The sequence below is a fragment of the Gracilinanus agilis genome, chromosome 1 (assembly GCF_016433145.1).
Source record: "Gracilinanus agilis isolate LMUSP501 chromosome 1, AgileGrace, whole genome shotgun sequence".
Lineage (NCBI taxonomy): Eukaryota > Metazoa > Chordata > Mammalia > Didelphimorphia > Didelphidae > Gracilinanus > Gracilinanus agilis.
The window spans coordinates 496,290,610-496,317,275 of NC_058130.1; the positions used below are offsets into that span (position 1 = coordinate 496,290,610).

General features: G+C 35.1%; 1 protein-coding gene across 12 annotated transcripts in view; it reads left to right on the forward strand.

Annotated features, from left to right (window-relative positions):
* EYA1 (EYA transcriptional coactivator and phosphatase 1) overlaps window positions 1-25,822 on the forward strand; it is a 151,871-nt gene extending 126,049 nt beyond the window's left edge. For 11 of the 12 annotated variants that reach the window (XM_044657959.1, XM_044657960.1, XM_044657963.1 and 8 more), the window contains 6 exons: window positions 3,574-3,632; window positions 3,745-3,905; window positions 4,856-4,970; window positions 5,124-5,245; window positions 10,382-10,482; window positions 25,742-25,822. In XM_044657959.1, the coding sequence (XP_044513894.1) occupies window positions 3,574-3,632; window positions 3,745-3,905; window positions 4,856-4,970; window positions 5,124-5,245; window positions 10,382-10,482; window positions 25,742-25,822 (639 nt within the window). The remainder of the gene's footprint in view (window positions 1-3,573; window positions 3,633-3,744; window positions 3,906-4,855; window positions 4,971-5,123; window positions 5,246-10,381; window positions 10,483-25,741) is intronic. The other variant, XM_044657964.1, reaches the window with a different exon arrangement.
* Window positions 25,823-26,666: the final 844 nt, after the last annotated feature.

A 26,666-nucleotide genomic window follows, 5' to 3' on the forward strand; every position in this document is an offset into this window, starting at 1 on the left:
ATATGTATATATATATATATATATATATATATATATATCACATATCTTTCACTGTGCCAGAAGCTAGGCTGTTAGTAGAAAGTAGGACCTACCTGCCCCTGACTTTGGAGCAGCCATGATCAGGGTGGAAGGCTAGGACCCTGTGGAGGGGTAGTCGGGAGTGAGGGTGCTATTAATTATTGCAGTGCTTCTTTTACCTTTCCTTTTAGATTATTAGCTCCTCATAGGCAGGGGCTCCCTTCTTAATTGTCTTCGTACCTCCCTTTATTACTTAAGGATCTAGCACACTGGCATAGTAAGTTTTTAATAAATGTTGAATTAAATTCTCTCCTTACCTTATATACACAAGCTGTTATGTATATAACATCACACCTCTTTTGGTTTCTTTTCTCCCTTTTTCTTTCAGCTCCCTTTCTTCAACTTTGCTTTGATTATATAATTATAAAAAGCCTATACAAAATTTAACTTGCTTATGTTTATATTACCACAATCTTTTCTGTAAAAATGTATACATATAATATATATATATATATAGTTACCTATATTTATGCATAGTGCCTCTGATACTTAATATGGCTTAGAACCTTGGAATGTCTTAAGCCTGCCTCCCAGCTATCTAATTTTCTGGTTTAAAAAGAACAGATTTAAGAAACTAAAACAATCAGCCCACTCAACAGAAAAAGAAAAAGAAGCTAGTTAAATTTTACTTAAAACACTCTAGAAGTTAGCCGTTGTAACATAAGGGCTCAGTGTTGAATTTCAGATACAAAATAAATTTCAGAAAGAAATTGCTGAATGTGCAAACCTTTGCAAAACCAAACTGTTCGCTTTCAGCACTCCCTAATATTAATCTGTTCTCTTGGAGCTTTGAGAGTTTCCAGTATAATGTCAAAATGATGATAATACACTAGTTGGCCATTGAAACATGACTCAGATGAGCCATCATGTCCTCTTGTTGAGCAACTGAATAGGTACGTAAGCTGGCACATACTACACTAGAAAATAAATGATTAATTTTTATTTGTTTACATACCAAAAGTACACAAATCTGAATTTTTTCAAATGCTATTATTGAGATGATAGAAGAGTTTACTTGCAGTTTCTTTCTTTCCATGAAGGTACAGGTTTTAGAAAAGCAAACTTTTAATGTGCTATTTTCTCCTAAAATTAATGAATCTTGGATTTTGAGTTTGTGTTTTTGTCATGAGACTTGTTTAAAAAAACATAAAGCTCTGATAAAGTACAGGAACTGTCTTGTCCCTTCATTCAACTTTCATTTTAATCAAATCACAGTGAATGGAGTTTATGAACTAGATGCTAATGCTCAATACTTATTGACCCTTAATTAGAGTTAAGCCACTGAGTTCTACTTCTAATACCTCCCTCTGCTAGAGAACAAAAAAGCTCTCAACACACACACACACACACACACACACACACACACACACACACACACACACACAAAGGGGGTAGGAGAAAACAAATACAGGATGTTTAAGAATAATAGCAACAATGGACTCATTAACAGTTAGTTACAAGATAATTGACTTCTGTCAGTCCTAAATATTTACAGCTAATTTAACTTAAGAAAAGCTTACCACTCTTTCCCTCCCCTCTAAGCGTTCTCTTTCTTCCCAGTCTGCTGTTAACCACGTAGACTTTTAGTTAATGATTTTTAAAAAATCAAAATTGGGAGATAGTACCATGGACAATAGTTAAAACTGTTTCTTCAGGTATCTTCTTTTCCCATTCTGGTTCCTCAACTTCCTTCTCCCTTTCTATCCTTTTCTGTTTTAAAAAAAGAGAATTTCCATGTCATTCACATTTCTGTCTTTTTTACATAACAATAATTTGCTAACAATTTAAAGACCAAGGTTAATAAGGTTGGCTAAATGGGAAAATTTACTACTCTGACCTTGCTACACTGTTAAAAAGGCCAAATGTCTAAAAACATAAACAACTTTCATTACTTCCTTGAAATAAGATTTTTGAACAATTTTTAAAAAGTTTCCCAAACATATCTTAAAATAATGATCTGTGTTTTTAAAAAGTTAAATTCATAGTCAAAAATATGGCAAAACTACGTAAACTTTCTTTTCCTTTTTTTTCTTATCTGAAGTGGTTGACCTCAGGAGAAGAGGAGAAGGTTACAAGGTCAAAGTCTTTTCCTCCTTGGATCTCACTGCTTGCTGAGAGAGGGTTGGCTTGAAAATAGATGTTTTAGAGCAGAGGTCAAGGGTCATGATTTTAATTCTGTTAAGGAACAGCTGGTTTGAGTTTCTTTCCACTTCTATCTCCCCCTCCTTTCCTTACAAATCCACAGAGTGAAAAAAATTTGTTCAGAAGGAACCAGTAACATAAAAATACATAGCTCCCGTCCTTCAGTACTTAAAATGTGTCATCTTTGTTTTATCAGGAGCAAAAGAATGGATTTTATAGAATTAACTATACATGAGACCTGTCAAGAGCTTTAGTTTCTGGAATCTGTTTAAACATCAAGTTTAGTAGATCACAGAACTGTAGATTTAGATAGTTGTTTCCTATTTCTTTTTTTTTTTTTTTAACCATTCCCCATCAAATATGAAGGATTGAATGGAACCGCATGTTATGAAAGCCTCTAATGCATCAGATATTTGGAGACAAATTATGAAGTGTGGTACAAAGACTTGAAAGACCAAAGTGGGCCAAATGTTGAAACTTATATGGATAGTCACATTTTTGGATGCGTATATATGTAGATGCCTTTTTTATGCGTACATTCAGTCAGGTGCACACTTAGTACTTTTCATTTTAAACAGCCGAGGCCTTTAAAATTCTGGGCTGTTTGAGGTTTTATTTTTTTCATAATATAATGATGAATTAGAGAACTTAATGTGAGTATGTGGCAGTAGTTGCACATAAGTCACCGAAGAAAGCATAGCTTGACTACTTTTATTTATGTTTCTGAGTCTTTCATGCTTTTTTTTATTTGAAGATACACACACATAAAGAATAAAACTCACAACTCCCAAATAAATGGCAAACCAGTAACAGATTTTTTGTCTGCACTCCTCAGAAACATTGGCCTCAGGCTGTGTTGGTGTGTGGCTCAACAGCAATCAGAGGTCATAATTTCATTGGCGGTTAGCATCAGGTTTAATTTTTCTAGCATGTTACATTTACCAAAATGTCTGGTTTCAGTTATGCTCAGGCATTGACTGAATCTGCTTTGAGCTGCGTGATGTCTAAAGGTACCTGAGGTTTATGGAACACATATGCTAATTGTTTTTAACCACTTTCCTTTCTAAACACAAAAATGTGTTTTCTGAAAACCGTATAACAGTAGTTGTTAATGACAGTGCTTATTTCTTACATTAAAGTACTTGCAAGTAGGTAAAAATGTTGATTTAACGAGAGTGCCACCTACTGATTGACATAGTAGAAAGTGCCCCAATGAAGAGAATTAGTGGTTCTTAAAAAAAAAATAAAAATTGCACGCATTTTCTATTTTAAATTAGCTTTTATTTCTGTTTTTCAAAATCCAAAATGCAGTTTATTTTATCATATTACTCCTTTATTATTATTTTACTTCAGGAATGTGATCAAGTTCACATAGATGATGTTTCTTCTGATGATAATGGCCAAGACCTAAGGTAAGTCACATTAGAACTAAGTAATAGTCTTCATGTAGCAATTTAATTGATGGAAATATTAGAAGTGAAGTCTTTTCTTGGTTAACATTGTGCTTTTCTTGTATCTAAATAGCACATATAACTTTGGAACGGATGGTTTTCCTGCTGCAGCGACCAGTGCTAATCTGTGCTTAGCAACTGGTGTTCGAGGAGGAGTAGATTGGATGAGAAAGTTGGCCTTCCGCTACAGACGAGTAAAAGAAATCTATAACACCTACAAAAACAATGTTGGAGGCAAGTAACCACAGTAAATATCACATATCGTGCTTTTGTTCAGATCGTTGCTGTCATTTAGTCATTTAGTTTTAGTCATGTCCCATTCTTCATACCCCATTCGGGGTTTTCATGGCAAAAATACTGGAGTGATTTGCCATTTCTTCTCCAGTTCATTTTTACAGATAGGGAAATTGAGGCAAATAAAATTAGGTGACTTGCCCATGGTGATGTCCCAGGCCAGATTTGAACTCAGAAATAGGAATCTTCTGACTCCAAGCCCAATTCTCTATCCACTGTGCCACCTTGTTGCCATCAGATAAATTGGTTATCCTTCTCAGAGCATCAAAATGATTTTTCTTAGATATCCAGTGTTTATGCCAGCACTTTTCAGTTTATTTTCTCTTAGCAATGACGATTATGTCTCCTTAAAATATTGTCATTCACATTTAACTTTAATCAGAGCAGAAAAGAGCATTAGACTTGCAATTAGAAAACTTGATTTTTAGAATCCAGGCTCTAAAACATGTAAGCAAAATGATTTAGGGCAGGTCATTAAATTTCCTCGAGTCTCAGTTTGCTCATCTCATCCATAAAATGTGAGACTAAGGTAAGATAATATCAATAAAGAACTTTGTAAAAATAAAGGCTCCACTGCAGAAGGAGATGGCAAACTCCTCTAGTATCCTTGCCAAGAAACCCCTTGGATAGCTACAGTCCATGGGGTCACCAAGAGTCAGACACCACCAAATGACTGAATAACAACAAAAATAATATACTCCATAACAGTTAAATTGTTGTGATGGTCAATGGAAGCATAAGAAATGGAGTAGCTTTTGTTACTCAATGTACACTCCTTGAGGAAAAGAACTGTCTTTATCTTTGTATTTATATTTCCAAAATCTAGCACTGTGCTTTAACACATAGTAAGTCCTTGTTCATCTCTGTGCTTCTCCCCGTCAAATCAACAGGTCTTCTTGGTCCTGCAAAAAGAGAAGCTTGGCTCCAGTTAAGGGCAGAAATTGAAGCTCTAACAGATTCCTGGTTAACACTTGCACTGAAAGCCTTGACTCTGATTCACTCTAGGTAAGTGGCCACAGACTCAGAGAGCATTGATGGCAGAATGATTGAAAGAGTGTTTATAGCAAAATGTGTCTATGGTTTGTCCATAGTTTGCTTTCAGGTGGGTTTCATTTGGGGAAGTTAATTTTCAACATTTTTTTCCCCTGGTTCTCACAGGACAAACTGTGTGAATATTTTAGTAACAACCACTCAACTTATTCCAGCCTTGGCGAAAGTCCTGCTGTATGGATTAGGAGTTGTGTTTCCAATCGAAAATATTTACAGTGCAACAAAAATAGGTGAGTTATTTTTGTCATCTGCTCTTTTTGCTGCAGGCTAATAAAAATGAAAGACAGTCAATGAAACTTTTATCTGATGGCTAGGCAATTAACAAAAGAAGAATCATCTGAGCAATTTTATTTCATTTTCGGAATTGGCACGAGAGTTAAAGGGAAATAAAAATAGCATAATCCATGTAGTTAGATGTGTTTTTTCCCCAGAAACCTTTGTGTATCTGACTGTGATTATAGAGTACATACATATTTGTTACACTTGACTTAGAATCTATTCAGAATAATATATAATATCATTTTTCTTTTAAACAGTAAAGAGTAAAACTCCTTTTTTTAAATAAGCTGAAACAAGCCTGCAGTAAGGATTTAATGTAGGACAAAAATGTAGCTATACTCATTTTTTTTGTCTAGAAATTTTCTACCTTCTTTTATGCTATCCAGTCAACAGGTACTTATTTGCTATCCTATATCATGCTAGGAATTATGAGGAAGCAACAAAAAATAAGATCCAGGAGTACAAGGTAGTTGAAGAGAAAACATGTACAGAAGTGAAAATAGTGTGATATAATTAGAGATTCCCAATTTCTAAAAAAATATGATTTTTACAGCGAGTGATTATGAAGTAAAGAAGATAGCTAAGTATGAAGCAGAGCTGTCTGAAAAGGCTTCAAAAAGGAATCAATGTTTATTTGGGTGTGTGTTTAAGGGTTTGGGTTCTATAAGTTTATTTGCTTACAAAAATGAATAATATGGAAATATGTTCTGTGTGATAATGCATGCATAACCCACATCAAATTGCTTGTCACTTCTCTGGGGTGTGGGGGGCAGTGAAGGGAAGAAGAGAGGGGAAAAATATAGATCATATAATTTTAGAAAACATGTGGAAATTTGTTGTTAAAATAAAAAAATTTAAAAGGAAGTGAGATGGGAAGTGAACTTTGAAGAATGAATAAGAGAGAAGAAAGAGGATAGAATTTTACATGAAGAGAGGAAGAAGAGCCTGAAAGCAGAAAGAAGCATAAACAAGGCAAATTTAGGGAATAGTGAGGAGAAATTTTGGCTGGTATAAAGAGCACATATGTGTTTGTGACTACTATAAAATACCCTTCAGGCAGAGAATTTAGATTATTGCAGGCTTTGAATGACATAGTGAAAGTTTATACTAATTGTAAAAGGACCTTGCCTTAGTCAGGAAATATTATGAATTTTTAAGCAGGGAAGTTGCATGATGAACTATTTGGGAAAGATTCATCTAGAGCAATTTAGCATGATCTAGGAGTAGAGAAAGAGGGAGGACAAAGAAAACAATTATTCTATTACTATAATCCAGATGTGAGGTAATATGGTGAGCAGTATGAGTAGAGAGATCAGCAAGAATCCTGTGTGCCATGGAGAACCTCAATATGTTTCTCAGTGTTGATCTCGGTGAGACAAATTTCAGCATTTTTGGCACTGCATTAACTAAAAAGCAAAAACCCAATCCCCATCCTCAATTATATTCTAAAATGAATGAGTCCATTACCATTTAGTTTAATGCCATCTTTGAGTCCATTTGGTCAAGCATTCGTTAAGCTTTTTCTGTGTCCCAAGCACTGTGTTTAGCACCAGTGTGTCAAAGAAAGCTGAAAATATAATCCCTTTCCTCAATGGGCCAATGTTCCAATGAGTGAGACAACAGCAGGTCAATACTCATGTACATACAAGGTGTAGAGAGTGTAAATGGAAAGTAATCTCAGAGGGAAGGCACAAGTAGTAGTAGAGACTAGGGGAAAAGCCCTTGGCAGAGAGTAGGATTTGAGTTGTGAAAGAGGCCAACGAATCCCAGAGACAGAAGTGAGGAGGAAATGAGTTCAGATGTGAGGGAAAAGCCATTGTGAGGGTAGAAAGCTGGGATTTAAAGTCTGATGCTCCAGGAATGGCAAGAAGGCCAATGTGCATGAACTATAGAGTATTTACAGGGAAGTAGAGTCTAAGGCTGGCAAGGTAGGAAAGGGACAAGTTATAAAGTGCATTGAAAGCCAAACAACATTTTATGTTTGATACCAGCAACGAAGACTGGCATATCAAGGACCTTCAAAGATTTTCAAAGAACGAAGGTATAAGCCCCCAAAAGAAGAACTCCATTCCCCTAATTAGGATGTGAATTTGAATATGCCTCATAATAAAAATATTTTAAAAGCTATATATAAAATGTATGTTTAAATATTTGAAATATTTAAGCAGTAGGAGGAAGGGGATACCCATTCAGGCAGATGAAGATACTCCCTCCTATTGCTATCTTTCTAACATTTATTTTGCTATCTTGCTATGGTCATGGTACCACAGGTATACAGTAGTATCTTACCCCCCCAGATTAACAGTACTGTACGTTATTTGTTATTTATGTAAGATGGACCAGACTCCCTAATATTTGGAGAGCTACAATAGGCATGGAAAATGATAGTATTAGTCATCTGAGACATACTTAAAAACATAAGTGTGCCACTTAGAATAGAATTTATATTTAATATAAAATGGCTATTTTATTTTAAAACACATTTAGTAGGTGTTTACCTTTCAGTCCAGTTAAAAAATTAAAAAAGTAAAGTATTCTGGTGATCAAAAATAATAATATGAAATAGAATACTCCCTTTCTATGGAAATATATTGTTTATTAATGGAGTACTTTCTAGATGAAGGTAGAAAAGGGAAAAAAATAAAAATGGAACTTAATGTATTTTTGCATGTGTGTTAAAGTCACCGTCAGATAGGGCATGATCAGAAATTTGAAGACTCGGGACAATTCAGGATTGGAATAATGGGCAAAATACCAAAACTATATGAGGATTGCTTGTAACGTACAGACTTTCATAACAATGGCTTCATTTTAAAGAAAACTGAAGATTTCTACATTGGTTTAAGAGACAGCATTCATTTGCAAAATAATAAATTTTGCCTTTAAAATGTAAATGATATTCTCCATTGACCCTGAAAATAATCATAATGAAAATAATCATAATCAGAGGCATATTTAAAAGCAGAAATGTACCACTTAGAATAAATGTTACATTTAATACAAAATGACTTTTATTTTTAAAAACACTTAGTGAGTTTGTACCTTTCAGAAAATTAAAAATTATAAATGGAAAATATTCTGGTGATCAAAAATAATATGAAAGGTATTTTTTTCCTTTTTTTTTCTGAATTGACAACTTCACTAATAAAGGGAGATTTCCAATAAGAAAACTAGCAATGAAGAATAAACAGCAAGGGGCATCTGAGTGGTTTAGTGGATTGTGAGCCAGGTCTAGAGACGGAGGTCCTAAATTCAAATCTGACCTCAGACACTTCCTAGTTGTGTGACCCTGGGCAAGTCACTTAACCTCCATTGCCTAGCCCAGGATTAAAAAAAAAAAAAAGAATAAACAGCAACCATCCTGTATCTTTTACTCTTAGAGTTGTCTGGAGTACTGAGTGTTCAAGTGAGTTGCCCAGGGTCACAAAGTTGAAATATATCAGAAGCAAGACTTGACTCTGAGACTAACACTCTATTCACTCTGCATGTACTAGTGTATCTTAATGAAAATTTAAGAATTTATGATTGTTTTCTTAATATAAAAATGCTTTGTCTATAGCAGACAAAATTGGAACATATTTCTATTTTCTTCAATTTCACATTAACATTCAGATAACCTAACATTCTTTTTTCTGAAAAGAAATCTGTTCTTTTGAAAAATACGTTTGCTTTTCAGAAAAATAAAAATAGCTTTACTATATCTAGTTTTACTGTTTTATGTTTATGTGGAGAAATCAGGCACTGTTTATCTTTGTTTTTTCTAGTGCTTTAGTATTTTACTAGTGTGGGACATCTTAATGAAATTGTGTCCTTTGAATATATACATACCAATCCCATTCTGTCAGATGCAAACGAGTATTTTTTGAGGCAAAATACAAATATAAAGCAGACATTTGTTTAAGCAAACAGGTAATTTGTTCTCCTGTATATCTGATACCTATTTGAAATGGGTGCAGGCACAGCTCAGCCATTCACATTTTTAAACCTATTTATAAGCTGTGCCATTGTCCACTAGAACAGTCCTGATTGCAACAGAGGGCTCAAAGCCCCAGGTTTTTTCCAGGAAGAGACAATGCTAGCATTAACTGCAGCACAGGGCAGACAGTGCCTCAGACAGACACTGTAGTCTAAACGAAGGTCTGACATAAGTAAGATAATGAACAGATAAGCTGGTAGTCTGTATAGAATTACCTTTATCCTATTTTTTTCCTTTAGGAAAGTGTTTTATTGAACACTGGTTGTCTAGGTATGGGATTTTCCACTCAGAGCAAAAACAACCATTATTTCTCTATTCTGCTCTAACATTATTTCAGAAGCATTCTCACAAAAATATCTAAACTGGACAGGGCAACGCTTTTTTAAAAAGCAATATGGTGGGTGTAATGTGCAAAGAAATTTAGACTTTGGATGAAAAGGATCTCCCAATTTTTTCTACCTATAAGAAAAATAATTTTAACAAAATTCCCCTATTTTCAAATTTTCAACCTTTTAAATGTCAGTGTAGTTCAAAGCATTATTGCTTTTTCACATCTATGCATTGGAGAAATCCTGTGTGGCTATGTGCATGTGTGTGTAAGTGTGAGTTAAATGACAGGGTTAACTCATTGTTACTCTGTTATTCTACTAGATAACACTACACTGTTACAAAACAACATCTTAAACTCAAGCTATGTCCATAGAATTGCATGTTTTTGTGCTCATATTGGACATCAACAAAAAGACGATGGAGAATGGTTTTTGCTTGGTTTCCCAGTAGCCTCAAGTTCATGTTTGTCCAGGTCTTGTTAGTGAGTAAATGATTCCCTCAGTCATTTCTTGACATGTTGAAAAAAATACCCATATTCAGAATTTCAATTTAATTTACGAATTCCTTGTCTTAAGGGCCCACAATAACAGATTTCTTTGCATATCATATTTATTTAGGCAGAATCTATCTGAATTACTAGCTTTAGATATATCATGAATTTGCAAGATATTAAACACCTTTTATTGGCTTAAGTTTATTATGTGTCGTCTTATTTCATTAACAATATTCTATTGTCCATTTTAGAAAGCTATACCTTTTACTACTTATTTCTGTTCTTTAGGAAAGGAAAGCTGTTTTGAGCGAATAATTCAAAGGTTTGGAAGAAAAGTTGTATATGTTGTTATAGGAGATGGTGTTGAAGAAGAACAAGGAGCAAAAAAGGTAAATAATCTCTTTCTGTATGGTTGATTGCTTTTTTTTTTAAAGAGATTAGGTCACTTTGGGGACAGTGAAATCTATTTTGGTGGCAGTTAGATAGCTCAGTAGGTAAAGAGCCAAGCCTGCAGATGGGAGATCCTCAGTTCAAATCTGGCCTCAGAAATTTCCTAGGTGTGTGACTGTGGGTCAGTCACTTAACCCTAGTTGCCTAGCCCTTACCGCTCTTCTGCCTTGGAACTAATATTTAGTATTGATTCTAAGAAAGAAGGTGAGGGTTATTAAGAAAAACAAAAATATGCTTCCATAAGAGGAATTCATCTTTAGGTGTTAAACATTTCTCATAATTGCAGCTGTCCAACCAAGCATTTATTTTCCCTACTCTGGATTAATATCTTTAAGTGCTCATTGAAAAAGTTATTGTGAATAAAATACAAAATGATGCAGTTTTCCAAATAAAACAGTACATGAAGGAAAAGATCCTTTGGATAGTGCTGTTAAATATAAATATTTTTGATACAACTCATGCAGATCTTTTTTTTTAAGCAGAATGTTTGAGAGATTATTAGTCTCATTTTAAAGATAAGACTTATGTCTCATCTTAAATTGTTCAAACTTGAGAAGTCACCTTTTCCAGAACACTGGTTACTCTCCAGAAAGCTTATTTTATTCACAGGACTATAATCTTAAGCATCTTGGATCCTTCTCATATGACTCCCACTGTAGCGCCACCATCTAAATGTATTTCATTTGAAGAACTTTATTTCATTCTCTTGTATTCCTAAGGATAGTGGAGGCAGACTTCTTCCTATCTATAATTATATTTTCTCAAACTTTGGTTTAACGTCAGATGAGAGAGAGAGTTGGGGTATCTTCAATTTAAAAGAAACTTTCTACACCTTAATGGCAATTTAGCTCTGACACCGATTATAGAAATACTTCTAATTTTACTTCCAATTCCAAGTTTACAAAGGTTTAACTTTTTTTAATATTTTATTTTTTAGAAAAATTTTCTATGGTTACATGATTCATGTTCTTACTTTACCCTTCCACCTCCCCCTATAGCCGATGCGCATTTCCACTGGTTTTAACATGTACCATCTGTCAAGACCTATTTCCATATTATTGATAGTTGCATTTGTGTGGTAGTTTAGTGTCTACATCCCCAATCATGTCCGCCTCAACCCATGTGTTCAAGCAGTTGTTTTTCTTCTGTGTTTCCACTCCTGTAGTTCTTCCTCTGAATGTGGGTAGCGTTCTTTTCCATAAATCCCTCAGAATTGTCTTAAGTCATTGCATTGCTGCTAGTACAGAAGCCCATTACATTCAATTTTACCGCAGTGTATCAGTCTCTGTGTACAATGTTCTTCTGACTCTGCTCCTTTCACTCTGCATCAATTCCTGGAGGTCTTTCCAGTTCACATGGAATTCCTCCAGTTTATTATTCCTTTGAGCACAATAGTAATGCATCACCAGCATATACCACAATTTGTTCAGTCATTCCCCAATTGAAGGGCATCCCTTCATTTTCCAGTTTTTTGCCACCACAAAAAGTGCAGTTATAAATATTTTTGTGCAAGTATGTTTATCTATGATCTCTTTGGGGTACAAACCCAGCAATGCTATGGCTGAATCAAGGGGCAGGCAGTCTTTTAGAGCTCTTTGGGCATAGTTCCAAATTGCCATCCAGAATGGTTGGATCAGTTCGCAACTCCACCAGCAATGCATTAATGTCCCAATTTTGCCACATCCCCTCCAATATTCATTACTCTCCCCTGCTGTCATTTTAGCAAATCTGCTAGGTGTGAGGTGGTACAAAGGTTTAACTTTTACAAAAGGTTTAATTTAACCGCAGCATCTCCCTGTTTCACTGTATATCTTGGTTCTTTCCATATTTTACCTAGATAATAATTCACACTTGCAGAACTACAAGTGAATGTTTACATTGTAATCTGAGTATAACATATTATTGCTGAGATTAAAATTTAGATAATATTTAGCAGAATTTAAGCAAACTAAATCCATAGAGATCCACAGAGATTTATTACATTATATGTTGTAAGATTTAAATATAATCTCAATGTTAATATTTTTATTTTTTCTGATAAATGTAATTAGGCCTGGGTTCAAATCTGGCCTCAGATACGTCCCGTGTGACCCTATCCTGGGCAAGTCACTTAATCCCCATAGGTAAAGGTTTTAAAAAAAATACAGTCTGATATAAATTTTCCATGGGGTATGTGGAATATCTCACTAAATTATGCAATAGGAGGATTTATTCACAGCTAACCTCCAATGCATTGAACATGCTCTCTTCCCTAAATAACACCCAGATTTAGGTTTTCCAGGACATCCCAGGAAAAACCACAAATGGCACTTACAGACAAACTTCAGCCCTGAATTAAGCATTATGGACACACCACCTGCATGGTGTTGGGTCTTATATGGGCATAATTTTTAACCTGTAATCTGGGGGTAATTTCAGGTCTGCCTGAAATTAGGGTGGGCTCCATGAAGATCCTCCTATAACATCTAGAATCTCTCCTATAACAAATAGATCCGAATGCTGGGAAAGATCAAGTCCCTTACTTTGACTTCTCATCAGCTGGTAGGCAAGTCTCAAACTTCTCAAAAAAGGTCCAGTGCTACACTTAAAGCAGGCTCAGATAGACACAATCAAGAAAGTGCAAGAATGGTCTTAGAATCCAGGAGATGATCACAGACTCCCACAGGAAGCTAGATGCCAAGGCAATTCATAGTTCAAGTCCTGGAACTTCTGGTAGTTTGGGTGACAGAAGCCACTGATAGTATTATCTGGATGTTCCATTTTCTCACTGTCCAGTGACAATGTAGGGGAAACACATCTGTTTGTTCTATCAGAGCTGAATGCAATCTAGTGAAGCATGAGATTTCCCAGGTTGTATTAGGGCCCTCCAAACCCACCCCTCCCTAATGAGCTGACAATAACTCCTGAATGTAGTCCAGATCTATTTCATCTTCTTGGCAGCGCCTTGAGATAGTGACAACCCAGCTACAATGGACCTCCTGGAGTGTCTTCATGGAGCTTGTTACTGGCCTGTATTTCAGAAAAGAGAGCCAAGGTTGAAGTGTAGTCAGTCTTGTGCCAAAGTGGTCACTTGCCAAGACATGGGTCTGCCTTAGAGGCTGGTATTTTTTGCTCTGGCATTCTCTGGAAAGGAAAATTCCAGGATAATCCCTATTAAAGGTACCGAAATGTTGCCCTTCTCCCTATGGTGGCCAACGTGATGAGCCTGAAGCCAGCCGTTTACATTGCCAGGAAAAATCAGTAAACTCTCTTGAACCAAATCAAGGATACAGTTAGTTTTATATCAGAACCTCCCTAAGACAGTTTTTATATATAAATGTATATTTTAATTAAAATATATAGAAATAAAACAATTTTGCAGGTTATTATTTGTCTGATATGTGTAATATTCATTTTTGCTAAAGTTTCTATAATGTTTGTTAATTTTTTAATGCTACTGATCTTTTATTCTTGTATCTCCTTATTTCTAAATGCATCAGTTCCCTTTCAAAGAAAAGATAGATGAATTGGGAACCATTCTGTGAAATATTGCCATCTTACATCTGCTATGTCTTAGATAGGTATTAATTTTTGTGATCTTTGAGAGGAAAAAAATGTCCACTAGAACCATTTTCACTGCAGTATAATGGAGCTAGCCTCTAAAACAAGATGACCTGGGTTTCAAATGTCACCCCTGTCACATAATGGCTGAGAAGTCATTTAACCTCTCAGTGCCTTGGTCAACCCACAAAGAATATGCCTTATAGACAAGAGAGCAACCTGATGTGATGGAGTCTTTTTCCTTATTAGAGGATTTTCTATTCCATGGAAATAATAGATCAATTCCCTGAACCTATCCCTATTTAATGAAATTCACCAAAATTAATGTTCAAGCTTAACCCTAAAGAAGAGAGGAAATGTACCTCTTTCTCTTCTTTGCAGTCAATCTCAGTCATATATAATTTGAATTTTGTTGAATATCAGTTAAAATTGTTCAGTTTCTTTTTGAACAATTTTTTCCCTTTATAAAAGCACACTAACTAACATATCAGAGACCTAGCAGATATAAGGTAGTAACTGTTAAATATGATGACTTCTGACTCATCATTCTAAATTTTAAATGGGAATTTGTATTTTCATTAGACGTCCAAAGGTATGGGCCAAAGCTATTGTGCTTTTAGAGAGACAGTGATCTTCAGTAAATATTCACTAATTATAGATGCTATGTACCTGTGAAGGAAGATAGAAACAAAATAGTATTTGTCCTCTGGGAATTTGCATCTCTTCAGGAGAAAATAACAGATATAAATAGATGCAGATGTAGATGGTATGTGAATGTAATGTGTGTGTAGACATACACATACACATACAAACAATGGGGAAGACCCTAGCAAATTAGGGGTGAATCAGGAAAGTTCTCTTGAGGAGAGCAACACCTGAGATAAACATTCAAAGACGCTAAGGAATCCAAGATGTTGAGGTGAGGAGTGAGAACATTCCAAGCATGAGGAAATTGCCTATTCAAATGTAGATGGTAATATTTTCCATTGTAAATGAACTCTGCATATTTTCCAGGGCCAGTAAAAATTTCCTAGTTAACTTTTTAAAATTTCAAAATACCAATTAGTTCCAGTAGCAGATACAGATATGATGAGCCCATCACTTAAAGAGTGAATTTTGTTTACTTTTCTTTCCTTCCTAAGTAATAAATTCTTTCAGACTTTCAATAAAAGCACAATACTCCACTAGTCATGATTTCTGAAGAAGTCTAATTGAGAAGGTTGTGATATTTTACTTACAATAAATTATAAGAAAGACGCTTTAATATTACAGAAACCCAAAATGGGGAGGGGTTCCTCAATCTGTGAAATAAGCATGTCTCCCTATACTTAAAATAAATAAATTATGAGGTGCTGCAAAAAGAGTTGGCACAGAATTCTTTTAAACAGCAAGCTTCCCTCATGCAGTGAAAACGTTTTCATTACCAGAAACAATTTACGTCCCACATCTTAGAAAAATGTCTGTTAGAATGAAATGAGAGTCATCTAGATCTTGAGTATTATCTATAAATTTGTACCTTTGTCTTTTCCCCTAATTTGATCTTCATAATGGAGGGAACACTTTTGTGAAGATGTAGATTATGTTATATTGGATTTTTTTCCCCAAACTTAAATGAAACTAATTAGCAACTCTAGCAACAACACAAGATTTAACACTGCGCTCTCCTGTTATGCCACTTTGCATCTCTTCAGAATTTTCTCTCACTCTGACGTTTTGAGTTTGCTTTGTTTACCTGTCAGTTTCATATGTCCTTTATACATGCTAACACAAAGATTTCTTCTTTTTGCTCTAAAATGTCTTTCATCTCTTCAAATAATGCTCTCTTGCAATAAATGATTTAGGGTTCAAAAAATACAAACCAGGCAGAGCTTTGTCCTTTGTTTCTTTATTGATGGTCAATGAGGTAGAATTCTATGGAACGGGAACAGGAGCAGAAGTCATCCTTATGTTCTTTGCCAGCAAAGTCCCAAAGCTTTCTTCAGTAATTTAATCTAATGCAGTAATTCCTAAAAATGAAAAACAATCTCCAGAAAGGCACAGTTGGGAAAGCTTGTCAAAAGAACAATTCATATTAAAAGGTTTGGTTTTTTTTTTTTAATCATTCTTCTCAGAATATTTTTTTTTGTCCCCAGAATGGGGAAATCTTGGAAGTACTCTACTAGTCATGGCATAAAGCAGATTGTTGTAGAATCGATCAACTTTTAAAAAAATATATTCATATGACTCTATTTCAATATTTTTTCCTTTGATTTCCTATGAATTTTCTTATATTCATTCTGAGAACAATTGTGAGAAGGGGTTCCTAAGAGTATCAGGTTGTTAAGTGGGCCTAGGACACACAAAAAGCTAAAGAACCCATAATATAATGAAAAGAGCACTGGATCTGAAGTCACTGAATCCATTCCTGTCCCTTTTACTTTTGTGACTTTAGACAAATTCCCCCTCCTTGGACTTCAATTTCCTTACTAGTCGATATGTAGGTAGGTATGTTCCAACTCAAAATGCTACAACTGGCCTAAACTCAGTTCTCATCTTCTAGCATAAGATATCCAGGACAAAAAGGAATGTGGTGTTTGGAAGTAAAGTATACCTTCTAAAGCAATTGAAAATCTAACTATGTATTAATGAGACAAAGGAATGACAAATGTTTTAGGGATTAAACTAGATTAACTAAAAGTATCTCCTTTATGGTGAAAATTTTAAGCTTCAAAAAAAAAGGTATGTATTATTTTGTAACTTTATAACTGAAGACAACTTGTTTATATTGCACGTAACTATTTGTATGGAAAATTTAGGAACAGAAAATCAACCTGTGTCTCCATTGGTATAAAGATCTACAAAATAAGGAAACTCCCTTTACCAATTTCAGTTGTCATTTTGTTTAAAAAGTATAGTCTTAGAGAGTTACTTGGAGATTAGAAGTTAAACCCAGCTTTGCTGGGTTTGAGGCCTGCATTTTATCCACTCTAACACACTATTTCTATAATAATGAAGAATTCAGAGAGAAGTATGTTTTCCCCCAAGTGTTTAATTCTTAAAATTATTAAGATCTATTTTTCTTAAGTGCTAAAGTCATAGATTAAGCAATGTGATTCATGAAAAGACAGCAAATTGTTGGATAGACAATAATTTATAATATGATTTGTTTATGAGGAAATTTGTTAGCTCTTCCAAAAAGAAAAGATATTTTACACAATTCATTTTTCTCCTAAGGAGGCTATCTGTCTAATATTTAAGGATTACACAGACTAGAATGAGATGCATCAAAAATTATGGCATACACTTCTTGAAAAATCCTTCAAAAGAAAATGCCTAATATTATTAGGACTCCAAGAAACTGTTGAAAGTAAATCTATAAATTGAATATATTTTTAATAGCTAAGTGCTTTTCAAAAAGCATTTTCTTCAGACCTTGGGTGCCCAATGGGAATGTATATTATGAAAATTATATACTACCACATGGGCAGTTATCGGCAGAGAGAATATCTGCAAATGAATAGTTAAACAAGAAGCAGGTGATTAAAAATCTAATTTTTTTCTTCCTATTCATTAAGGAAGGAATTAGATCTGCAAAGTTAACTGTATTTTGGCATTCTCAAAAAGTTTTAGCTCTTAACCCCAGTTCTTCTTTCTCTATAACTTTTTGTTTAGTAAAACAATTCTGTCTTATTGGCTTCTCTTATCACTCGTGTCCTCATCATTCTTATATAGATATCTCTAGTCCCAACTTCTGACCCAGCTTTCAATACTAATTCCCTAAATACCTATAGAAGCTGTTTGTTCATCACAACAAATTCAACTTAACCAAAACTGAACTTCACTAAGAGCTTGCCCCACCTCCTAACCTCACTCTTTCTGTAACTGGTGCCACCATTCTCAAAATCACCCCAGCTCAAAAACCTTGAAATCATATATACATAGATGTGAAATCATATGCATCACTTTTTTCCTCCATCTTTTAAATATAGAAAACCATTAAGTCCTGCCAACACTACTTCTGAAGTCACTTTCACTTTTGCTCTTCTTTTTTCTGTAGATTGAAGCTAGAAATGCATGATAAGAATTGTTGGGATTTAAGTGATCTTGTTATTGTTCAGTTCTTTCTGACTCTTTGTGACCGCATTTGAAGTTTTCTTGGCAAAGATACTAGAGTGGTTTGCCGTTGTGGTCCAGCTCATTTTGCAGATGGGGAAAATGGGTCAAGCAGTCTCATCCAAGGTCAAGTAAGTGGCTGAGGCCAGATTTGAACTCAGGAAAATTAGTCTTTCAGAGTCCAAGACTGTTACTCTATCCACTGTGCCACCTAGCTGCCTATATTAGGTGATAACAGGAACCATAAGACAGCATTGGTTCACTAAGTGAAAAGCTGTTAAGAGTGCAAAGAATTTCTCAAACCTCTGAATAGGAGAATAGGGACCAAAGGCTAAATCCATAGGCATTCATCATTTCATGCCTGAGCTGCAGAACGACTCTGGCCTTTATTTAGTTTCCCCGACATAAACTCTATGAAAAATGCTTGTTTAATTGAATATTCTCTTCTCTCCTCTTATCTATTTTTTGTATTAATTCCAGACTATTTTCTGTATTAATTCCAGACTTAGCATCTTAAAAATAATTCTTAAAGCACATTTGTTCCCTACAGGCTAATATCTAAATTCTGCTTTCCCAAATCCTGACCATCCTTCAATGTCCCCTAAAAGCTTTCCTTTTTTTCATATTTCCTTTCTTATATGGTATCTTCCTCTTCAGTGGGCTTCTATAGCTCTTCTTTTCTTTATCATTCTTATGAAGTCTACTGTATTGTCCTGGTGCAGTGAAAACATCATTGGAGCCGGAGGCAGGAAAAATTGGTTTAAATTTACCTTATATGACCTTATCTTGGAGTAGCTAGGTGGCATAGCAGTTCACCAGGCCTGCATTTAGGAAGATCTGAGTTTATATTCAACCTTAGATACCACTAGAAATGTGACCACGGGCAAGTCACCTTACCCCTTTATGCCTCAGTTCCTCATCTGCAAAATGGGAGCACACTGGAGAAGGAAATGGCAAGCCACACAATGCCAGTTTCTTTGCCAAGAAAACCCCCAGGCAATGCCCATGGGGATCATATGGAATTGCAGATGACTGAATGACTCAGCAACAACAACAACAGTGACCTTAGCCAACCATTTTTCTCTCTGAAATTCTATTACTTCATCTGCAAAATAGGAATATTATCGATACTAACTCTCTCACAAGGTTCTGAGAAAATGTTTTATAAATCTTAAAGTACCACAAAAATGTAAAATTTGTTGGCATTTCATGTCTCCCCAAGCAAGAGATGTGCCAAAAAGTCAAAAGCGTGGTCTTTATTTCATTTATTTTCCATTCCCCTACAACATCCAAAATATTCCTATGAACATGTATAAAAATTAACATAGAATCCTAGAGGTAGAATGGTCCTTAGATGCCATCCAGGCTAATCCTATCATTTTGCAGATAAGGAAAGACACTCAGATATATTAAATAATTTACCCAAGACCCCATAACTGTTAATAGTAGGCTCAAACCTACAAAAAAAAAAAGGCTCATGATCTAGACCAGTACACCTCCTATTATAATGCACTGCTTCTTAGTTTGGGTATGTATTTTCAGAAAATCAAAATATCTTTGATAATAAGAAACGAATTAGCCAAAGTCCATGGTGGCAAACTATGGCACAGTGCCATAGGTGGCATTCAGAGCCCTCTCTTTGGGAACACCCACCGTTGCCCCAGCTAGAAAGCCAGAAGGATGCGGGGGGGGGGGGGGTGGAGGGGTGGGAGAGCGCTGTTCCCCTCCCCCTCTCCACGTGTGCTTGAGGACATCATCTAAGTGCTACTAACCACCATACCATCCTGTGATACATACAGCTGGGTTGGGGGTGGGATTCCAGCCATAGAATGGAATATTTTTAGGTTAATAAATACAATAAAAGGAGTCATTCATTTTCCTGAACTACTTCTATATCATTTAGGAAAGACCATGTGGCCATGATGGCATGATGGAAAGAAGAGAACTCTGCAGTCATATTACATGTGTTATTTCCCACTTTTGCTTCTTATAAGTTGCATGATGTTGGGTCAGTCATTAAACTTGTTTGGGCTTCAATTTCCTCATCTGTAAAATCTAAGTAGCACCTGTGAGGTCCCTTTAACTTTAAGCCTCATATCTACTATACTATATTATAAAGAACAATTCTGATGATAAGATTATTGAATTTTGTTGCAATAGAGCTGATTCAGAGGAGTCATATCAAGAGTCTCCTGATCAAGGAGATGAAATTCATGATGATTGCTATAATGAGCCATCTTTTATTCTAGAAAATATTGAGGGTCTTTAAAACATCATGATGGTTTTTAGTACTTCAAATGCTTTCACTAATTGTAAATCTTCATGGGTTTGTCTAAGGATCCCAAGTTTTCCTTTTATGGCCCTAGTTGAAAAATGTGAAATTTAGATAAAGGTTCATATTGTAGTTTAGCAGATCTCTTACACTTTGTGAGGGCTCATTCATGATGATAAAAGGATATTAAATAGTTCCTAGAATTACAGAGCTAAAAAAGAGCTCATAAGTACTATGTTCCAGCCTTTCCAGGGCAGTTGCTGACTCTGGAGTCCAAAGACATGAGTTCAAATCCCATTTTTGAGGCTTCCTATCTGTGTGACCTTGGGTAAATGACTTTGCTTCCCTCAATCTCAGTTTCTTCATTTGTCGAATTAAAGGTTTGAACTAGATGCCCATCAAAATCCCTCTTGCCTTAGATCTATAAGTCAAAGGTCATTTACCCAAAGCATGAATCTTGTCTTTGCCCAACAAGCTGATGCTGAAAACCTCCCATATTGGGGAATTCCTTATTCCACAAGCATTGCATTCCTTTTTCTTTTTTTTTTTTTTTAGACAGCTCTCATCATTAGGTAGTTTGGCTTTATACTGAGCCAAATATGTCTCCCAGTAATTTATGCCTAATGGTCCTAATTCTGCCTTGCATAGTAGAATACCCAGTCAAACCCTTTCCTGACCTTCACATGTCAAAAGAAAGCAATCATGGCCCCTCCTCCCAACTCTTCTCTTGGCTAAATATTCCCAGATCCTTCAGGCAGGCCTCATATGATGTGGTTTCTAGTTTCTCCTCACAATCAAAATCTGGAAAGAATTCTCATGTTCTCCAGATCCCCTTTTTTGTCAGTAATGAGATTGGAGTCAATGCTGGAGGCATGAATATGAGCCTCTATAAATTCTTAAGGACTTTATGAAAGTTTGCGGTTTGATTGTGACCTACATAGACAGGATTATGATATGAGCTTCTCTATTAAACAATCTACCTGGCTCATTTGTACTTAGAAGATGTAGATGATATATTCATTGCTTATCTGTAATCCTTTGCAATTGTTCTCATTGACTCATTGTTGTAGGTACACTTGGTGCTTATGTAAACAGCTTATTAGATGTGAGCCCACTCATTGTTTATGTGGGTATCTGCTGCAAGAATCTGAGACATCTCTGGAATTCTTTATGAGTCTTTATTCACTAGAGGTTTCAAATTGAGCTGTCTAATTGCACTCAATAACAAATTGCCCAATTATTCTGCTTGCATTGCTGAAGAGAATTTGGAGCATAGATTCAGTAATCTACAAGATGACCCTAAACAAGACACTTGACCTCTTGAAACCTCAGTTTCCCCTTCTGCAAGAGAGAACTTAAAATACTTTTATTACCCACCTCAAAAGGTTGTTGTGCAGAATGATCTCTATAACCCTTAAAATCACCTATCAATAGAAGGTATCATTATTGCTCTGCTGACCTGATTGCAATCAGATAATCAAAGAAACTATACTGGTTTTCTTTTGCTTTGTAGAAAATCATGGTGATTATTAGTGACTTCTGATTGGGAAACATATTGACCTATAAGCTCTTTGACATTTTCCATGTTTTTTTTAATACCGCCACATATACTTCCCCAAAAAACAGAAATCTAAAGAATTCACCCATCAGGAGCAGCTAGGTAGCTTATCAGATTGAGAGCCTAGACTAGAGACAGGAAATCCTGGGTTCAAATCTAACCTCAGACACTGCCTAGCCATGTGACCTTGGGCAAGTCATTTAATCCCAGCCTATAACTATTTTTCTGCCTTGGAACCAATATATAGTATTGATTCTAAGACTGGAAGTAAGGGCTAAAAAAATCCATGAGTATAGAACAGCCTCTACAAGTGTCATAAGATTGAGACCCTAACATGCTTTTAGCTAAATGGAGTTCCAATATTTTTGTTTCATTATTTTTATTTATTTTGAGTTTTATTTATGTCTTTTGTTTTTCATTTCACCTCATTTCTACATATAATTTACCCCCTCCACATTGAGCCTTCCCTCTTGACAAAGAAAAATGGTTGAGTAAAACCAATTGACACAATGACTAAATCTGAGAGTGCATAAAGAATCCCAAAACATAGTCCCCTAGCAAAAAGAGGGTGCTGCATTTCCTCATTTCTGGAACCAAGATTGATCACGGTAGTCCCACAGCGTTCAGTTTTGTTTTATTGTTCTTTTCATTTTCTTTATGAAAGTAATGGTGTACAGTATTTTTCCAGTTCTACTTACTTAAATCTGTATCAGTTCATACAAGTATAACCACATTTTTCTGAATTTATAATATCCATTTCTTCTTGCAGCCCAATAATATTCCTTCTGCCAGAGTTTATTCAGCTATCCTCCAAATAGTGGAGTTTTTCTTCTATATAAGTAATTAGAAGAAAGAAAAGGAGGAGCCATTAGAATTAGTGACAGACTTCAGGAATAAAAATTATAGATAGTTAATTATAATTTGTGAATATCCTAAATATTCTTTAGTGAGCACAGAATTAAATAAGCATGAATTTTTAATTAATAAATGTTTAATTATTTTTATATTATTAATTATAGGTATTTGTAGATGAATTAATATAAAATAAGTGACTATATAGATGAATTAGTATATAATTAATATATAATATAATAACATATAGTATAATATAATTAGTACATAATTAAATAAGTGTGAATCCATTACCACATATTATCTTATATGTAAACATTTGACTTTATGTTTAAAAAACTAAATAATTGGGGGTTTTTTGCAAAGTAGATGATACTGACCATTAAATTTTTGGCACATTTAGGATAATAGTGGCATAGACTTGGGGTCTTAAAATATCCAGCCTTGTCTTTTTATAAATAAGAAAACTGAGCCCCAGAGTTATTGTGACTTGCTAAAGGCCACAGAAGTGGTAAGAAAGAGAGTGGAATCTAAACCCAGGGTCACTGGCTTCAAATACATTACTACATTGCCTCTCTTTTACTTGTCAAATTAATGAATCTTTCTTATAAGAAACTACAGATATATGCTTAATATTCAATAGTCAGTTCTTAATTATCTTTAGAGAATATCAGTATTCTAGATAATTCAAAATAGTTTGCAATCCAAAAAAACATTTACAATTGGAACCATGTTAAATGAGAAAAGATTAGAAGACCTAAAGATGTTTAGGATGGTCAGGGGGAAACTTGGGTGGGCTAGGAGGCAGAGATATGGGATATGATCTCTGTCCTCAATGATTAATCTTATGATTCTGCATATTGGAAGAACTATCAGGTACCAGAGGGACTAAGATTATTTACTTTTGGGGGGATTCAGATCATCATTTTAAAATTAATGGAAATTAATGATAAGAAATTGATTTGCACTCAGTGTAAGATGAAACCTAACAGTTAAAGCAATCAAAAAACAGAATAAGAAACGATTCCTCCTTTTAGAGATATTTAACCAAGGTTTGCTGGGGCTAGTGTAAAGGTGATCTATGTATCACTCCTTGTGTGATTCTGGGCAAGCCATATAACTTTTCTCTACCTTAGGTTTTTCATCTGCAAAATTAGGCGGTTAGACTAAACTTATTCAGTCTCCTTTAGTTATAAATCTATAATCCTATGAGCCTATGAAATTATATTAGAGATCCTTTCCCACCTTTCTACCATGGGATTCTATATGATGCCCAAGAAGCAATTATTAAGCTATTCCTATGTACCAGGCATTGTGCTAAACACTGGAGATACAAAAAAAATAGATCATTCTCTGTTATTAGATAGCCAAGATAGGAATTTAGTAACTTATTTATACTTTTAGACTCATAATTTCATCAGTGGGTCTGGATCACTCAGCATTTTTAAGTGGTGGAGATGAACCTGGAGCATGCTGAGTTCTGGATTTTGCATTGACTTTCAGATAAAGCCACCAACTGAATACTCAAGTTGATAGCATTACTACTTTTCATGTGCCAAAAATTTATACATTTTGAAGCTGTTCAGGTCCCATAGAATTACACTAGAAAAAAAAACCCTCTACACTTTAGCCTTCATGTTATTTTTTTGCTTAAAAACATCTTTGCCCTCTGAAAGAAAGGTGATGGTTATCTCTGTTATTTATGGAAAAAATCGTGCTGATTCATCAGAACTCATCCTACTTTTTTGAGCAGTAAGGCTTTATTTATAATCATATTTTCACCCTTCATGGATTAGATCATCTGTGTTTTTTCCTGTTTTTGGTTTATTCAGGTGGTGCACAAGGATACATATGGTTTGGACCCTAAATTTCTAGGCTGCTCCCAAAAAATGCAACTTAAACATTCATTTAAAAAAACTCCCATATGGCAAAGCCATTTGGAGATTGTGGCAAAAAAGCCCCAACATAAACCACTCAAGTAAATTTACTTTAGATCTGAGCAAAACTGAATTTTGATATATTTAAATCACTATGAACCACGAATTGCATGAGTTGTTACAAACTACAAACTATTTATAATTTAAGCTCTGACATTATTCATTACAAATGTTTCAAAATGCCCAGAGGTTTTCCAGACTTTCATTTCTAGCTAATGTTTGCTTTACAATAGAATCAATAGTCGTGTTGCAATGTAGTTCTTTTTATTTACAGCCTTAATGTCTTTCTGAACAAGTCATTTAACCTTTCTCACCCTCAGTTTTCCTATCTGTAAAAATGAGAGTAATAAGAACATCTACTCTACAGAGTTCTTGAGAGGGTCAAATGAGAGAATGAACTTTGAAAAACCTCTAAGTACTATATAAGTAGTATCTATTGGTATTTAAGAATTACATATCACTTTCTTAAAAGTAATGGTAATTAATGTTTTAAAGTTAATGTACTCTGCTCCAGTCTTACTTGGGGAGATTTGGTTTTTGTTTAAAATAGAAGTGATACATGATTCGATGGGGATATGATTGGGGAAGAAGACACTAAATGATCACCCTAGTACAAATATTAATAATATGGAAATAGGTCTTGATCAGTGACACATGTAAAACCCAGTGGAATTGTGCATTGGCTATGGGAGTGGGGAGGGGAGAGGGGAGGGAGTGAATATGAATCACGTAACCATGGAAAATGTTTCATAATCAATAAAATAAAAATAAATCAATAAATGAAATAGATGTGATAATATTGGCCATCAGTGGAAAAGTTACACAGTTACACTGGAAAGAAGTGAGGAGCCACTTTGGTTGATCTCTAAATAGAGATGGGTAGCCTGCCAAAAACCTCATCAGGTAAAGTTTCATTTTCTTATACATATTGTTTTTGCCATCTGCAGCATGCGATGCCATTTTGGAGGATCTCAAGCCACTCTGACCTTATGGCTCTTCATCATGCCTTAGAACTGGAGTACCTGTAGCAGCCTGAGAGCACTTTGAAATTCCCCCGCATCCTAAGGTCCATGGACAGTATACAGGAGGCCTACGTCTTGTGACAGCATTGGACTACAGAACATTGTGGTTTCTACATGCAGATATGCAGCTGAGATTGGTCTTAATCTATATTCTTTCAGTAAACGGAGGACCACACCTTTTCCTTCAGAACAGCTGTCGATTCTAGTACTGTGAATCCAATGGGAAAAAGACAACAGCCATGAGAATGTCCTAACCATGTGTCTCTGCCACATTAGCTACCCGGTTCAAACCTGTGAAGGAAGAAAGACCCTAAAAATGCTTTCATTTGTAGCATCTTCAATGTGACACAAACTGCTTCTTCAGTAGAGCAAACTTGATTGCACAAAGAAGACTGGGATTATTCTGTTTTATTTTTCCTTTCTTGGTACCAATGGAGTAATTTTCTTTGTAAAGAAGGTTGACTTTTAGGTGTCTCCTACCCAGGGTACTCTGTACATCTCTACTTATTTATGAACAGACTGTGTTTTTGACATCAAGTAAATGGAAGGACATTTAATGGGAGTTAGGTGCTTTCAGACCTCAGCCTTCTGATAGACACAGCAAGTACTTGGATTTTAGCACATTGCGAAGTAGTTTAAAGTATGTCTAATTTAAACAGATGTGTACATCACTGAGACAATCATGTACAGGAAGAATTTTTTGTGTAAATTTGTAATAATGGATGATTCTTTTACATATTGTTTAGGAAGATGCTATTGAAAGGTAGAAATGCCTTGATAGTGAAGTTTAAGAGGCAGCATGGGCATAATGTCTCATGATGCACCTTATCAAAGGGTTGGGTATAAATAT